This window comes from Formica exsecta, unplaced genomic scaffold, assembly GCF_003651465.1.
Source record: "Formica exsecta isolate Colony F162 unplaced genomic scaffold, ASM365146v1 scaffold3, whole genome shotgun sequence".
NCBI classification, from domain to species: domain Eukaryota; kingdom Metazoa; phylum Arthropoda; class Insecta; order Hymenoptera; family Formicidae; genus Formica; species Formica exsecta.
This window is the reverse complement of record NW_021850256.1, coordinates 1,325,470-1,341,851: the sequence shown is the minus strand read 5'-3', so window position 1 is coordinate 1,341,851 and position 16,382 is coordinate 1,325,470. Positions and strand designations below refer to the sequence as shown.

The 16,382-nt window shown below is 32.3% G+C and overlaps 3 protein-coding genes and 1 long non-coding RNA gene across 5 annotated transcripts in view; 2 read left to right on the top strand and 2 right to left on the bottom strand.

Annotated features, from left to right (window-relative positions):
* Window positions 1–8,098, bottom strand: part of LOC115237511 — a 14,469-nt gene extending 6,371 nt beyond the window's left edge. Inside the window, exons 1-4 of the mRNA XM_029810591.1 lie at window positions 8,035–8,098; window positions 3,559–4,073; window positions 1,276–1,452; window positions 397–780 (exon numbers count right to left, since the gene is read on the bottom strand). Of these exons, the coding sequence (XP_029666451.1) occupies window positions 397–780; window positions 1,276–1,452; window positions 3,559–3,700 (703 nt within the window). The 5' untranslated portion in view covers window positions 3,701–4,073; window positions 8,035–8,098. The remainder of the gene's footprint in view (window positions 1–396; window positions 781–1,275; window positions 1,453–3,558; window positions 4,074–8,034) is intronic.
* Window positions 7,346–9,264, top strand: LOC115237515. Its single transcript, XR_003884353.1, has 3 exons — window positions 7,346–7,408; window positions 8,216–8,328; window positions 8,531–9,264. It is a non-coding gene; the product is annotated as an uncharacterized LOC115237515 (long non-coding RNA).
* LOC115237513 (zinc finger protein 76-like) lies at window positions 9,163–13,078 on the bottom strand. Of its 2 annotated transcripts, XM_029810597.1 has the most exons (9): window positions 12,966–13,078; window positions 12,354–12,454; window positions 11,945–12,119; window positions 11,390–11,763; window positions 10,994–11,263; window positions 10,738–10,929; window positions 10,410–10,601; window positions 10,205–10,312; window positions 9,163–10,125 (listed from the first exon to the last, which is right to left on the bottom strand). In XM_029810597.1, exons 2-9 carry the CDS (start codon window positions 12,429–12,431, stop codon window positions 10,027–10,029), a joined length of 1,488 nt encoding a protein of 495 aa, XP_029666457.1. In that variant the 5' UTR covers window positions 12,432–12,454; window positions 12,966–13,078; the 3' UTR covers window positions 9,163–10,026. The 2 variants fall into 2 exon arrangements, with proteins under 2 accessions (XP_029666457.1, XP_029666458.1); XM_029810598.1 differs by lacking the exon at window positions 12,966–13,078 and having other exon boundaries at window positions 12,354–12,924.
* A 900-nt stretch (window positions 13,079–13,978) lies between these two features.
* The window catches only part of LOC115237574, a 3,823-nt gene continuing 1,419 nt past the window's right edge, over window positions 13,979–16,382 (top strand). Inside the window, exon 1 of the mRNA XM_029810708.1 lies at window positions 13,979–14,110. Within this exon, the coding sequence (XP_029666568.1) occupies window positions 14,102–14,110 (9 nt within the window). The 5' untranslated portion in view covers window positions 13,979–14,101. The remainder of the gene's footprint in view (window positions 14,111–16,382) is intronic.

The window sequence follows — 16,382 nt, the reverse complement described above, 5'->3', positions numbered from 1 at the left end:
ATCGAAAATAAATTAAATATTGATCTTAATTTCTTAAAATTTCAGAATATCTAACGTCTTAAAATTTGTTAAATATTTTTCTCGTTTTTTTTCTTTTTCTTTTTATTGTGTACAGGCATGTAAAAAATAGAATAGAATATTTCTTTAATCATAAAAAATATTAATCTCATTATATTTCACTATATTTTTGTCATTATGCCACAGTTTAGATTATGAATGATATACATAAACGATATTCCGTTCATAAAATGCAAAAGTAGACATTACGTTTCTGAGAGTGTCTTAAGAGCTTGTAATTTTGTAACTGGTCGCGCGGTTATAAACAAAATCTTAGTGTTGAAAACAAATTAGTCACATTCCGCGCACATCCGAGAAACGATAAGATAGAATAATTACCCGCCACGAGATCGCCAAAACCGATGGTCGTAAGCGTTACGAAGGCGTAATAAACCGACTGATCGTAGGACCAGCCCTCGTAATGTGAGAATAAGAACGCCGGGAAGAAGATGAACATGACGAAGCCGGGTGTCAGGTACATGAGAATCTGCGCGGCCAGGCCCACCTTTCGCGTCTCAAACGGCGTTGGTTTCTTAGAGGTGTAATCAGACGATGACTGGCCACTCTTGTAGGATTTGTACTTTTGATGAGCCTTGATAAACACGTGACTGAAAAACTCACCCAACTGCGTTAACAGAATCCCGTTCATCGGGATGCCCACTAGGCCGTAGAAGATCATCAGGATGCGGCTAAGCGTATTTGTGGGTGCTAGATTACCATATCCTGCGTAATAAATTATAAACTTAGAATTTCGACATAATAAAAAATATAGAACAACAGCAAACAAGAAAAGATATTAAAGAAAGATCACAATAATTCAAGAAATCCAATAACATAAAAAAAAATATTTAAAAATTACGTGTAATGAAATTATACATATATATACATATATGCCACAATTTAAAAAAATAATTTAGATAACATAATAATATATATTTGAAAAATTCTGATTCTTTCATTAAGACGTCTAAAAAGTGTCTCAATTTTTCAAACATTTTTCTCTTTTAAAAACGTGTTTTAGAAACGTTTCTTAGTCTTCTTTGTGTGGTTCGAGAGATGAATATTAATTAATGTAAACAATAGTGTGGCGCAAGTCTATAATTAATCCACTTTAGATAAAAGCCGATTTTCATATACGACCACATATTTAAAGTTGAGATTAAAAATTATAGATCTACGCGTTATACATTTAATCTAAAGACTTTGACCGATATGTACCGATGGTGCTGACGACCGTATAAGCGAAGTAGAAGCTATTGTAGAAATCCCATTTATGAGGATCAACTTCGCCCTCCGTATAATTGTGTACTGGCTTGCCGCAGTAGTCGGTGAGCTTGTCGAAAATCTCTTTCTGGGTATGACCAATACTGGACACGTAATGATCTCGAAGTAATTCTGAGAAAAATTATACGTATTTGAGAAACAAATTCACAATTAGATAATCTTAAAATCTATCTCAGGAAGTCTACTCGCGTCCGTTGAGAGATAATCCCTCTTTCACCATACTTTCCGAACAGAGTCATTTTCGAGACGATTGCTGCACGCGCTATCTTATCAGCTGATATTTGTCGTTTTATATTGCCCGTTTGTACAAATCTTGTCTGGACCTTCCACGCACGCAAATGCAATCGGAATGCAAATGTCCATATATTAAGGCTAACACAACATAAGCGCGCAATGTATTTTTGTTATTATGATGAAAAAAAAATTAATGATTTCGTAGTTATGTCTGTGTTCACGCGTATTCCATCATAGAACACACATACATACACAGATTTGAGGAAGGGCAAACGTTATGAAAACGGATATCGCCGTTTTCGGTTCGAATGCAACGATTTTGACGGGAGCGGTCGATGAGATGACAATTTCGTAACCAATCGACCCTCCTGATGACACTGACACTGGCCGTCAACTCTAACGACGATTCTTCAACGCGCGACATTGTGATCATTGGGAACTATTTGAATAATACCCTTTCTTGCGTTAACAATGATACCGGACACAATCATGCATACAAAACCCAATGACATCGAACAGTCGCGGCGATTTTCCGGCTATTTATGAGATTACAGTTACAAAAGATTCCACGTGTTTGGCATAATTACTTTTTAATTCAGTAATTTGTAAAGTTTAGTTTTTTCAAGAATCCAATGACTTAAGAACTTTGTTAAAGAATTTAATTTTGCAAAAAAGGAATCCACCTTTTATATAAGTTCTGAAAGCCGCGATTTCGGAGTACAATCAAAATCGAATTGTAAGATTCTATTATAATAATCGAATATTTATAAGATAATATTTTATTATTTTTAGTTTTTATAAAACATGGTATCCATAAATTTGAAATGTGAAAATCGATACTAGAGAGATTTATGACTACAAACATTCTGGTATTATCGCTTCGATATATTTAATCTTCATATTTTAGAACCAATTGCACCAAATTGAACGGAATTTTTCATATCTGTTTATATTATGATAAAATTTACGATTTAGAAAGCGACAAGCAATTGTCACAGTCAAGGCTGCATCGCTGCAACTTTGATCAATGACAACTGTCTTGCTTTAAGACGCTAGATGCATAAGATATTTCGTTAGTAAATGCATAACTGAAGTTTCAAATGTTTTACACGCTAGACTCGTCTTCTACGACCGTGTGGCCTAAGCATTATTTGCATTATTATCGCCGAAATCTCGAAGCGCATCGTAAATGACCATGTAATAATCAGCTGATTGATGGCGAATACATTAGACAAGCACGATAACGACTCGATATCTTCATACTATTAAGATTCTTTTTTAATTAATATATTGACTGTGATTATATACTTTAAAATATATTGACGATAATAAAATCTCTTAAGAGTATTTTTATTTTTCCGGTTCAATAAAGCTTGTCAATTAAAATAATTTCTTTCAGAAATTAGAATGCTTTGCTATTTTATTTTTGCTATTTATCATGAATAATAATAGGCAAACATGCTATATATAGGATGCATGTAAAATGAATTTCGCCAACGTGAAATTAATTTCTCTTTAACTAATTGTAAGACGTCAAAATAGTTTACGCTCATCATTAAATCTTTAAATATCTTTGTATCCTCTATCCTCGAATTATCATAATTATAAGAGAAAACTTATTAATCTTTTAAATTTACATTGAGATTTCTAAAAATATTTATCTATTGCAAAGTTTATTCGAACTTAAATAAAGGCAAGATTTTAATTTAATTAAAATCTCTTGATTTAATTTTCGAGAAATCCTTCGAGTAATAATCATTCTCACAATAATCATATATTATTAAAATATTAATCATGAATTATTTTTGTTAAAGAGAAATTGATTCAAAAAGTTAAGCAAGACATGTCTCGAAAACCGATTTGTGTATTGATTTGCGGTAACTATCAGAATAATACATCATAATTCTTGATAGATTAAAAACGATGCAATTTTGTAGGCGAGATAATCGTTACAGGAGCAGCGATTGTCATTATCGTTCTTACGGTTAATCTCAATGCGTTCTATTTTAGCCTTGGCAATCTTCTCTTCCTCTTCCTCGCTTTCGATGTGGTAAAATATAGAGGCGCCGAGCAACAGGTACGTAAGGAACAACATCAACAGGACCAACCATTGCTTCTTGGACATTCTCGAATGCTGCCGGCGAAATATTGAAATCTGGCGTGAATCAGACACTCACAAGGGGATGACGATTCATCAGATCAGGTAATCATAATGTCGAAGCGGTGGAGTCATGGATACGTATTCTTGACATGGTTTCCGGTGGTGAAGCTAACACCACTTGCATCACAAGTGTCACAGGCGCACTAAGGTTCTCCCGCGAAGAGCGGCTCTCTTTTACAGTTTCTCGTACCGATCGTCGTGTCGATTACCACGAATTCTCACGAGGGCAATGTTATCACACCGCAGTCCGATATCTTTGATCCGTCAGAAGTCTTTCCGCCGATCTAGACACTACGTTGTCATCGTAGCTGCAACTCTGTTAAATACCCGGCGAACTCTGTGATCAAAAAATCGCACGAGTTTGCTTGATAGATTGATAATCGAGAAGGCAAATGTGCAAAAATTTAAATTTACGCACGCGAGAAAAGAGTGTTACAATCACAGCATTAATTTAATTTCGTATTCAAATGTGATACGAAATAATTAATGCATAAAAAAGATCAAATAAATATTACGATAGACACCTTTTCACCCTCTAAAATGCAATAATATGAAATGCACCACAAAAATGCTCTACAAAAATTTGCAATGACTAATTTTTAGTTGCATGGTGAACGATTCGAGAGTTCGAGGAATATATAAACCACGTTACCCGGAGTGAAATCTCTATCCGGCGCACCTTCGATGTCGAGCTACCAAAACCCTTTCTTCGACAATGTCTGGTTGCGCAATGAGTTCGGTCTCTACTCGGTGAACACCATATATTCTACCGACCTGCCTGCCGATCGTGGATCGTAATAGCGATCGATTTTTGCATTCGCGAGGATAATTTACGGCGTGAAACAACGCCACACGCGCGTGTCTCCTTCTCAAGTTCACATCTCCCGTTTGGTCTCATGACTCGTGCCGGTTTAAGCGCGTCGTATGCGAATTTGCATAAGTGCATCGCATTAGCTCGAAATAGTATAAAAAGTATTTCAGAATTGGCGGAAAGTCATATGAGATCATATGAGAGTTGCTTATTGTGAGATCGAGAGTTAATTTTTCCTTTAGCGAAACAATTAAATATCAACATTTGGTCTCCTAGCTAAGGACCGAATAAAACAGTTTGCTAAATTAGATTAATTAAAATTATTGTAGCAAGAGACAAGCGTACATCAAATTCAAGTTGGAGGCGGAAATAATGTTTCGTATCAATTTATAACATAGCGCGGGAAATTGACGCATAATATAATGAAAGGAAAAATGCGACAATAGTCGAGCGATCAATTTGTCTTGATCTTATTATGTGCGTTATAGCACATCCATAAATACAGTTTATGACGCGCGAGGACATGCCTCGACTGCAATGTCTTAACATGTCGATCGCTATTTGCTAATAATGTCAATATGGACATCGCTTGTTTGTACTCGCTCGAGAAAATTCACATTCGTTGCGGACACGAGAGATCAGAGGCTCCTCGCAGCGAAGAAACTCCACAATTCGGGCCCCTTCCGCGCAAAGATATCATTCGGTATTTTAACAAGACTGAATTTTACTTGGGAATATTAACGTATTAAAAAACAGATAGATATTTTTTGTAAGAATGTATTCTATTTTAACGAATTTATCCCTCGCATTTTGTTTCGTCCGAGAATTCCTAAATTATTGGGCCCCTTTTATTTTTCACTCGCAATGAAAGAATAATGCGTCAAACGTCGTGAACCTTCGGTGACGTTAACAACTATACATCACGCTCGTGTCGATCATCGCTTCTAATTGATGAGATAAATTTACGGACGCGTTTCATGCAAGTATATTTCCTTTATTCGCGAAATAGCACAAATGACGACCAGTTATCACACTATTCTTTCCTCGAATACAGTTTATTAGTATTACTTATATGTGTACGTTTAATTAAAAAAAATATGATCCATTATAAAATATAATTACTCTTTAATTAGTAAATTGTTAAAGCAAAATTATAACAATTTGTCTCTATTACTTTTTATTTAATCAAATAATTTCGCAGTGAATTTTAATAAAATAATTTGAGAACTTGAGAATGCAGCAAGATATAAATTCAAAAAGGATATAAAGCGTTGCAAATGCGCATTTCTAGAATAAATTGAACAAAGAAATACGCGGATAAACATTTAATATAATACTTATTCAAAATTTGAAAACTATTTTACCTTTACCTAAATAAAATTTTTATTTTAGGAAATATATATCATTATATATACATCACACACAAATTACAACGATTTTTTTATCTTAACGTGAATTTATCGGCTTGCTACATTACTTCTGAGTAATCGTATTTAGGAGCTTGATTTGAATTTTATTTTATGTCATTATACTCTAATTTATAGTAATTACAAAAGAGCTAATACTACGTCAAAGTATTTTGAATTAATTCGCCTTTATTTGTCAGACCAGACACCTTACTTGGAATTACAATACTATCGCATCTCATTGCAATTCGGGAATAATTATAAATCTTACGCGGAGTCCGTAACTTTGAAGCATAAACGACACACTTTGATGTGAGCAGGTTGAAATGATTAGTTGAACAGACGACGCTTTACGACGGCGTTTTAACTCGAATAATTTTATGGCCGTTAACGGCCACTTAACAACTGTTATTATCTTCTATTTACTGCACACGTCGTGTCGGTCACGGTTGCGGTTAAAATATGTCGATACTAATGCACGTGCGGTAATTAGTTAACAATTGATAGTATAAAGTAGTTTGTCGTGAAGAAATATGAAGTATTAATCACGTGCCTTTTACCTCTATCGCATAATCAGATAAACGGTATCAATTTTATATCTTAAAAAAAGATTGAATGTTAATCGGAAATTACAATAATTATTATGTTATTAAACGATAAAGTCAGCGCTATTATAGTTTAAATAATTAATATTGTTATCAAACATTATTTTAAAGGAAAAGACAGAGATTATGAATTTGCACTTATTAAAAAAAAAAGTAGTTTACCTTATGCGTAAACTAAGAAAGAGATAAACTTTTGACAAACTTTATTAATCTTGCAAAATTAAAAAAATATTTGTATTAGAATTAAATTTTCGTTATTAAATTATTCTGCTAAAAAGATTAAATAAAGAAAATCTTAATGCTATCAATTTTAAAAGCTTATTTAAAAGTAGACAGTGTGACTTCTTAAATAATGTCCGATGTCCAAAAATAGCACTCATTTCTTTATATTCAAATGAAAAATATTACAAAGATGATGTATCCTTCAATAAATCATGCTATTTTTGCATATTAATTAATGCAAACATATGTCCAATATAAATCATCAAAATCGATCAAAAAATGTGAGACAGTAAACATCACGCAAGATAGCATTACGCAGTAATAATCGTAGTTATACAGGGTGGTCCTCGTAACGGTCGCCACGATTTTCAAGGAACCGTTACGAGGACCACCCTGTATAGCAGCAATCGAATTACAGAGATCGTAATTACTGGCTAAGGAAATTGATAGGTTCTTTCCTGTTTTAATACTTCAGCGATAACGTTAAGATTGACACTGATATGTTATCAATTATTTTTTCACATTTCTTGAATTTTCCATTAATCGATAGACGGCTACCAGATTTAATAACTTTTTTAACATACTGTCGGGGGGTTACTTTCCACTTTAAATATTTTTTTGTGAAAGTGTAAGTCTCTGTACCAAAAACTATATATATTACTCAATACAAATTTAATATTATTTTATTTTTTGATTCAATATAAGATATAGATATACTTTAAATTTGTTATAGAATCAAGGCATTTTTTATTGATGCTAGATATAAAAAGTTATGTATTTTAATAAAAAATTATGTATTAATGGAATGCATGAAATATATTTATATACATATAAATTCATTATGTGATATCGCAAATCGATTCAATTTTATTAATATAGAAATGCGAATAATAATTAAGGATAAAATTATATAGTTTGTTTGGAGCATATTTAAAACATATTTATCTGATTTATGAATATATTACACGTTGTGATATGAATCTATTAACGGAAGTAATATTTGTGTTATCTATCGTCATTATCGATATTATATAGCAATATCAATTTTCATAAGAATAAGAGAGATTAGCTTGATATTAGATAATAATATAATTCATATCTGAATTCAAATGGACACACATTAAACGTGGATTCTTAGAATCCGAGAACGTAAGCATACATAAGAAAAGAAAATATTCAATATCGTAACAATGGTTAGATCTAAGAAATATTTCTTTAAATCCTTATCAGTTTATTCAATCACTTGATACTTACTTGTCTCGTTCGTTTCATATTGTTTAAATTCGTTGCACATATTTGCATTAAGTCAACTAGCATTTTATAATAAGATTCACAACCGGAAAACTTTGAATCATTTTTGTGCGATGAGATAAAATTCTATACACAAAAATTGTTTATTGACGTTATCACTAAAAAATTTAAATGTTATTTGTAGGATTAATGGATCAGCGCGGTCGAGTACTTGGCCAAATGGAGACTATCCGTAATCGAGAGCAGCACTATGCGAAAGATTGTGAGATGGTGGGAGGATCGAAAACAGTTCATTCTGTAAGTTCATTAAAATTATCTCTTTAACAGTTTATCTTATTAACAGTGTTCATTAATATTATCTTCTTAAAAACGGTTAAATACGCTATAAAAATATAGTGAAGAATAGAAAAAATATTTTTAATATAAATTTAAAAAATGATCTAGTACATTTTTTTTAAGAGGGCAAGATATATATATAATTATTAACAACTTATTTTAGATAGACAAATATAAAGGAAAGGAAGAGGCTATAAGAATAATAGGAAATAAAGATCACAAAAAATCGATGTTTTAATTCGTTTTTTATACAAGACCAACTATTTCGATCGTTAGAGTGTATATATGTGCATTATCTGCAGCCTTTCATGATTTGTATTTAGCTGTGTTAATGGATCTGTTTAATCAGCACAATCAAACGCAAATAATTAATCTCTTTTTAGCCATGAGAATTTAATCAGACAGAAATATAGATTTTATTTGAAGAATGCAATGTATAAGTAATATAAATTATTTTAATATAGTCTCTGAATATATTAAAGTATAATTTTCTCATTTTAACTTTAAGTATATCTTTCTTAAGTTTAAATTATTGAACTTTAAAATTTACATAAATATATTTTGCGATAATATATTTAAGAAAAGCAATTTTTATAATTTGGAAAAATGAATGTATATTATATATGATATAAGACATAATATATATATTGGGTCTGTTCTTTATAGCTGAACTGACAATGAGTTGAACTGCTGCACTAGTTTAGAATTTATCTTTCTCCTTCCAATGTGGAGAGAAAGAGATAGTATCTTTTAGTATCTTTGATATTTTTAGGGAACATTTGTGCATTATATAAATATTATATCCATTTATTGTTATGTCATCACATATTTATGCTTCAGTTTCTATGTCTTGTATTATAAAATAATAATGTAATAAAGTTGAATTTCTCTGTATATTTAAAAAATACCTATAAAAAATACGAATATAATTCAGCTAGTCTCATTATATGAGTGTGAAAAAAAGATTTAGGATAATATATCGTAAAAATATTATGTACATACTTGACAAAACTATAGATGGAAAAATGTAATATATAATAATATATAATATATATTTTTTTTCCACGCTCGCATTTTCAGATAAGGCACTGCCTTCAAAAACATAATCAACAGTGTAAATATTGATTTCCTCTATATATTTTCTTCAATATTCTTACCTGGCTTATACTTATATGTTTAAAATACGAACCGATATAATTTCGCTGAGATCGTTAAATTCGACGCGTAAATAAAAAATACCACATTTCCTTAAAGTTCTTTTTAGCATATTTGTTGCATCGAACATTAAATTCATCGAAATCATGCCGGATTCTTAGATTAGGACTTTTGAACAATTTATACTATAATATATTAATTATCACACTCTCACCATTACGAAATACTTGATACTATCTTATACTTCTATTTGGTAAATTCATGAAACTAATATGAGAAAATAAAATTTAAACTCGCAGCTATTATCACGTCATTTATGCGGTCCAATACCGTTTGAAATTATTTATTAACTTGTATTTGCTTATTTGATTTTGCTCTGGTATTAAAAAAGATATATGCATGAATGTTAACAAAATCGTTAACATTTAATGCTTACGATACCCACACATATAATAATATATGTCGAAAAAATAATCACATATGTCATATGTTCCACTTCTGGCATTAGTTCCAGCCAAGTTCTATATCCTCAATCTTTATATTCAGTCCTTCAAAAGTTGTATCAATGCCAGGATCATCAAAACTTTCATCCAGACCAATTTTCTGTATTCAGAATTTTATAAATGTAGAGATATTTTATCTAGAAGAAATCTATTATGCAAATAATAAACTTTCTACAAACCTGTAATGTGGCGATTTGTGAGGAATCGCTTACCAACAAAATTTGTGGTTCTTTATCATTTGTATCAATCATTTTAGAAATCTGAATCTGTTTATCTTTTCCAAGCGGCTAAATTTGATTCAAATCAATTGAGTGTAATTAGCAGTTATAATTATACAGTGTACAATGATAGATAACAACTGGGGGAATTTTGTATCATACTTACAGTTTCTTTTGCAGTTTTCTTTTTATTTTTACTTTGACTAGAAGGTTCAAAAGAATCTTGCAAAAATACGTCAGCACCATCATCACTATCAACCAAAGCATGAGCTGTTCTTTTATGCATCACCAGCGTGCTACTTTGTCGGTATCTTCTAGAGCACAATGTGCATTCAAATGGTCGTTGTGGTGTATGTACCTAAAAGGATATAAAATATCTAAAAATAATTTTTTTACATATATATGTTTAACCAATGCATCTGTATCTTTAATATAATTAATAAATTGATATATATATATATAAGAATTGAGAGAATAATTGATAAAAAACTTACAAGATGATGTTTATACAGACTAGAGTACTCGGTAAATCTTCTACCACAGCTTTCTATAGAACAAACATAAGGCTTTTCACCCGAATGTATCCGTATATGATTCTTGTAGTTTGTCGCACTGGCAAACGCCTTATCGCACATCGGGTGAGTACATTTATACGGTCGTTCACCAGTATGCGTTCTTACGTGAACCTGACAAACATAATGTTCATCATTAAATTCTGTGATTAAATATTATGACTGACAAGTTTTATACCTTTCTAATATTGCTTGTAGTAAATGATCGACCGCAACCATCAAATGGACATACAAATGGACGTTCTCCTGTATGAGTTCTCACATGTTTTAATAGATCGCCTGATGTCTTGAAACTCTTGTTACATGTTCCATTTGTGCACTTATATGGTTTCTCGCCTGTATGCGTTCGCAAATGTGCTTTCAAACTGTACCCCGTTGAAAAGCTTTTCTTACACTTTAGATGCGTACATCTATATGGTCTTTGACCAGTATGTGAACGCTCATGAACCTACCAGAAAAGAAAGTTTAATTTATGATTAATAACTCTGATATTTAAAACAATCTGATTGCCATTTCTGTAGCAATTCACTTAATTTTGTCTATATTATTAATATAGGTTTTGAAAATTAATTACCTTGAGATGATGGGGCGTGCTATAAACCTTTGAACATCCCTCTCTAGGACAAGGATATCTAATTTTTGCATCAGATAATTTGTTGACTAAAATCTTGGGATCTTTCTTTTTTAATTTCCCATCTTGAATTTCCCATAAATTTTCACCAAGATTCACATGACTAGCTACCATGTATGCTGTGCCATTGATAAATTCCACTTGCGAATATGTACTTTCTACATTTTCATTGGAATTATCTTCGGCTTGTACAAATGTAGCTGGATCTAATTCTAATTGAAGAGCCTTGCCCTCGCCAAATTCTGACAAATCTCGCAGTAATATGGTATTCCCATTTTCAAGCGTCCTTTGTAATATTTGCGCCTTGAAATCAGGATCTTTAATGCAAATACATAATCTTTAATGTATCTTTAATATATATATAATTAAGAAAATATATTAGATATATTTTCAAAAAAAATGTTTTCATTAAATACAAATTCTTAAAAAAAAAACTTGCGATTTTCTTTCTTATTATTTGCGATAATATGCAAAAAATAAATTGAAATTGTTACTAACCAATATCACTGAAATTATTTGTAATAAAAGCTTGAGTTCCATCAGGCAATGTAATAGTAGTCATTGTGCCGAGCAACTGATCATCCAATAGAAATTCTTGCACTTGACTTGCATCATTCACAGTATCCTCATTTATCATTACCGACAAACATTCCAAAATATCCACAGGATTATTCTGAAAAATAAGCATATAAATTAGAATGCACAAATACTAAAACATGCATAGAATAATCCAAATAAAATTGTTGCACGATATTTGTTGCTTTCCATTTACATCAAAAATCAGATAATTCTCACTTGCGTTCTCTCTCACTCGCATGTATGCTACGTGCGAGCGAGAGAGAACGCAAGTGAGAATTATCTGAGTTTTTATGTAAATGGAAAGCGACTATTATCTCCATGTGTATACCTCAGATTCGTCCAAGATCATCTCCTCTTCTTCCTCCTCCTGACTCGCGATGCAGTTTGAAGGACTTTGCGTCGACATAATCCCCTACGATTGTGCCACAGCTGCGAACAGACAACATTTCTCGCTGACAGACGCCGTACAAGGAGACATCCCCGGTCTCATCCTCCCTTCGAACGCACGCTAAACCGCGTTACCGCGTGACATATTTTTTTACCGCGCAAATCGTATCAAATGTCATATCATAATACCCGATCCGATTAACCAGTATTACGGCAATTATGTAATTGTCATCGACATGTCATATCTACGCGCGATCGACATTCTACAGAAACGTCAAAACACGCAGCATCGTTCTCCGGACGTACCCGCGTACGCGGTAGACAATTTATACACCGAATCGCATCTCGTTCCGTAAGACTCGCCATCTTCATGCGCATCTCCAAAAAGAAGACTCGATATGTCGCGAGAGAAATATACGCGTGTCCACGCAAAATAACGCGAAAAGACGCGAGATGAAGCCAAGAATGAAACGCTCGCTCGTTCGCAATGAATTGAATTTTCGTCGGCACCTCGTAACGCCAATACATCACAAAGAATCTTGGGAAATATTACCCATAAACTCGGCCGCCCGCGAAATACTTCTCGCGACTAGCGCGCGGATATCACCGGAACCATCGGTACTCCGATGACGGCCATCTTGTCTCGGCGCGAAGCGCGCGCCTTCTGATTCGGACGTTTAAACGCACGTGGTCGCGAACCTACGCCCGATCATCGACGAGATAGGGATACCCGCGTAGTTTGAAAAATCCGTTGTACGCTAAACTATAAGAAACTTTCTGTAAATTATCTGTTATTTAAAACTAAAAAACTTGATGGAAAAACTGCATTCTCTAGCTCTTAAATTCTAATTTTATGTCATTTAACTATCGATTATTTTTACAAAGAACAGATACATAAAATGTCATATTTTTTAGCTATAACCCAGATAGCCAAAAGACATCTTAAAGATGTCTAAAAGATAATAAAATGTCCTTATATCGTCTTTTAGGGACATGTGCTGTCTGGGAAATCTATTGCTAATATAACATATTGATTATTAAAATAAAATGTATACATTTTCATATAAAGATATATTCACATGACATAGTTATCTTAATAATATAAAATGCAATTTTTAGACAATGTTCAGAATTTTTGTTTTATCCTAAATATGAAACGGAGATCAAAAATTAATATTCAACAACTTGTACAATAATTATTTACATAATTAATTATAGCTAATATTCGATATTCAATCGCGAATGTTTCGCGCGATTCGTTGAGAAGGCAGAGATAAAAAATGCGATGCGTTTACGAAGAAGTTTCGCAAGCGCTAAATTCGATCGTACGATCTCAAGTAGAGATGAAAGTTTCACCGTGATCCTCTGCGAGTCCTTATTACTTAGGTACCTCCGCAAAAGTCAAGCTACGCAGGTGGGGTACGTATTATGTATATGGTGTGTGAGAAGGGGGATGCTGAAATTCATGCATACATGCAGCCACCATGACGTTCTCCGTTCGAAAACTGGATCAGTTCCTGACCGCATCCATGAGGCGTCTCGCGAGGATTAGCTAGATCCTAAAAGTCGCGTTTGACAGAAAAAAATCTTTAGAGCAATTGTGATCCGATCGAGCAAGAGAGTGCACAGTGAAATCATTCATCGTTCAAATTACGATTGGTGCGACACGATCGAGCGTAAAACCGCATAATGACGATGGTGGGTGGAGTGAACTTCAATAAGAAATTTATCGTGTCAACAGTATACTTTAAACATTTAACGATAATTATAATATATCCATCATTTCTCCTCCGTGCAATTTAAATATTTTGCTTTAACGTAACTTTAATTTGAGAAAGGTATCAAAAATTATATCGATTAAAATGAAAAATATTGCACCAAAATTTTGAAACATTTTAAATATTTAGAAAATAGTGAAATTTTTTTAACAAAGAAACATAGTCATCATTAAGTATTTAGTGCAACAACTTTATGAAGATTTGAGCTGCAAAAAAATGGAAATTTTAAATAATCTTTATAATGCTATATGTGTGCTATCTAAATTAATAAAATTCTTAACTTTTAAATAGTTTTAAATGTTCTTGTTGTTTCTTCTTATTTTACGAATTAATTTGTTCTTGCATAATGTTATCTCTCTATATTCACTATTTTGTAATAATTGAATTTTCCATTTTATAAGAAAGATCTCTCGTTCTTTCGAAATTCGATTTTTTGGATCATCAATCTCATTGTTTCTCATCAACATAGTTATTTATTAGCACAAAAATATTACTTATGCATACCAGATTTCTGCAACGTTGAATTTCAAATGCCGGATTCAATAGCAATAGCAGTCAAGTATGTTCCCAGGTGAAGGTGAACGGAAAGGAAAACGAAAGGGTAGCTTGACACGCACTGCCGAGCACGTGTGTGTTTCTATAAGAGAATGAACCTCTTTGTGGATTCGCTCGCCTGCACGCTCACACGCGTGCACGCGTTTTGGCGGGGCGTAGGAGCACTTAGTTGTATGGTGTAATAGAGTATACAGTGATGGAATGCAGAGATATAATGTAATACTACTATTCTCTCTCTCTTTCTCTCTCTTTCTCTATGTCGCGGTCGCTAAAAATATTGCCTTTCAAAGCGCAATATTGCTGGTAATCCTTGTGGGAAAAGCAGCTTTAGTATACTCGCAGGGGGGAGGGCAATGTTTCGCAAGCAGGTCATCGAAATGATGTAAACGCATTCCGACATTACATCAAGTTTATATTATAGTAAATTCTTGAAACCTCACATATGAAGAACCTAAAAAAATAATAGATTGAAAATAAATAATTGTGAAATTATAATAAACATTGCATTTTTTATATATATGGATGATAAATAAGGTGTACTGATATATCTTATGGTAAAAATTACATATCCATTGTGAGTAATAATATAATAATAGATATTATAAATAAAAAACACGTAATAATAAAATTTATGTAATTATTATGCAAGTACTTTTTACATTTTAAAAAAATAATAAAAAAGTAATGAATCAAATATTGATGAATGGTCTAAAAAGATTGCTACACATAAAGCATGAATTTCAATGACATGCAATAGTTGATAAGAAATATTTATTTTGTACAAACGCTTTTGTAAAACATAAACTTTCTGAATCAATTATTCCTCTCTCTCTCTCTTGATGATCTAATAACTATAATATTTTATACATACAATATATAGCCAATTAATTATATTTGTTTTATTTATACATTTCTAATATATTAATAATGATTTACAAGTTTCTCTCATGGCTAATATTTCGCAGATAATTATGTAATTTCTCCTCCTACATATTACGAGAGAGATTACAAATCTCGTGCGCGTTCGTATAGAATAAATTTTAGAAACTTACTTGCCTTGACACATTTCTACACTATGTATTTTTTACAGTTATTTTCTGCATCGTCAAATGATTCATCAAAAAAGATATATCTGTCGACGAGCATGTCGTGTAACAGAAACGCTTGCCTCAGGCTTTTTCGTGAAGAATGGCATAATTCTCAACATACAGATAACGAATTTTTACAAAAATACTAAAATATGCAATATACAAATAATATCTTGAAATCACAATATGTATAATTAGATCAAATCGCAATAATCTAGTATAATTCTTACCAAAAAAATGTTCTATGAACACTAATCACAGCGTATCGAGTTTCGAGCATTGTGGTTGATGGTGTAGATTTTTAAGTCAGATAGTCTCAGATGTATGTAACACATTCTGTAACATGCTCTGATCAGAGACGAATCGAAATATTTTACGACTGGCAAAATCTTATTCTTGACTCTATTATACAGAGATATCGTTTTTAGCAAAAGTATATTTGAAATTTTTACCGAGAACAAAAAAAATGTCAATTTTCTAAAGTAGTCGAGAGAAATGTGATCTTAAATAACTGAACCGCTTTTCTCACATTTGTTGCAACTCACGAAT